The sequence below is a fragment of the Terrapene carolina genome, unplaced genomic scaffold (genome assembly GCF_002925995.2).
Source record: "Terrapene carolina triunguis isolate 2854851 unplaced genomic scaffold, T_m_triunguis-2.0 Scaffold25202, whole genome shotgun sequence".
Taxonomy (NCBI): domain Eukaryota; kingdom Metazoa; phylum Chordata; order Testudines; family Emydidae; genus Terrapene; species Terrapene triunguis.
Window position 1 is genome coordinate 1,718 of NW_020689553.1, and position 847 is coordinate 2,564.

Consider the following 847-nt stretch of genomic DNA (forward strand, 5'->3'; position numbering starts at 1 on the left):
AGCCTCTGTTTGCCAGAAGCTGGGAATGGGCGACAGGAGAGAGATCACTGGATGATTCCCTGTTCTGTTCCTTCCCTCTGGGGCGCCTGGCATTGGCCACTGTCGGCAGACAGGATACTGGGCTAGATGGACCCTTGGTCTTATGTTCTTAACCACCCAACCCACTCCCTGGAGCTCTTGCCCCTGTTTACCTTATCTCTGACACCCCGTCCCCACTCTGGGCTCTGCCCAGAACCCCTGGCCCTTGGCTCGGTGGCTTGGCTCCCGCCCCACGGCGGGGTGTTCACCTGTGTGCCCTGTCCCTGCCCCACAGCGAGAGAGCCTGAGCTCGGCACCCCCAGCTGGCATCACGAGGTCGAAGTCGAAGCACGAGCTGAAGCTGCTGGAGAAGATCCCGGACAACGCGGAGGCCACGGTGGTGCTTGTGGGTAAGGACGGGGAGAGGGGGGGGATAGCTGGGCAGAGGGGCCCAGGGCCGGGGCTGTGCCGAGCCCGCCGGCCGATGGGGGCCGGGGCTGGACGTGGCAGCCAGGCCCTTCTGCAGCCGGGTGTCGGCTGACGGGCCTGTGCCCCGCAGGCTGCGTGGAGTTCCTGGACCAGCCCACCATGGCCTTCGTGCGGCTGCAGGCGGCCGTGGAGCTGGACTCGGTGCTGGAGGTGCCCATCCCCGTCCGCTTCCTCTTCGTGCTGCTGGGGCCCAGCAGCGCCAACATGGACTACCACGAGATCGGGCGCTCCATCTCCACCCTCATGTCCGACAAGGTAACCCCCCCCCCCCCCCAGCTCCATCTCCACCTGGCTCCATCTCCACCCTCATGTCCGACAAGGTAACCCCCCCTCCCCCCCG

General features: G+C 66.5%; 1 protein-coding gene across 1 annotated transcript in view; it reads left to right on the plus strand.

Annotated features, from left to right (window-relative positions):
• LOC112121247 (anion exchange protein 2-like) overlaps positions 1 to 847 on the plus strand; it is a gene marked incomplete at both ends in the record, with an annotated part of 3,008 nt that overhangs the window by 1,346 nt on the left and 815 nt on the right. The window contains 2 exons of the mRNA XM_026662268.1: positions 314 to 428; positions 578 to 762. Coding sequence (XP_026518053.1) covers positions 314 to 428; positions 578 to 762 — 300 coding nt within the window. The remainder of the gene's footprint in view (positions 1 to 313; positions 429 to 577; positions 763 to 847) is intronic.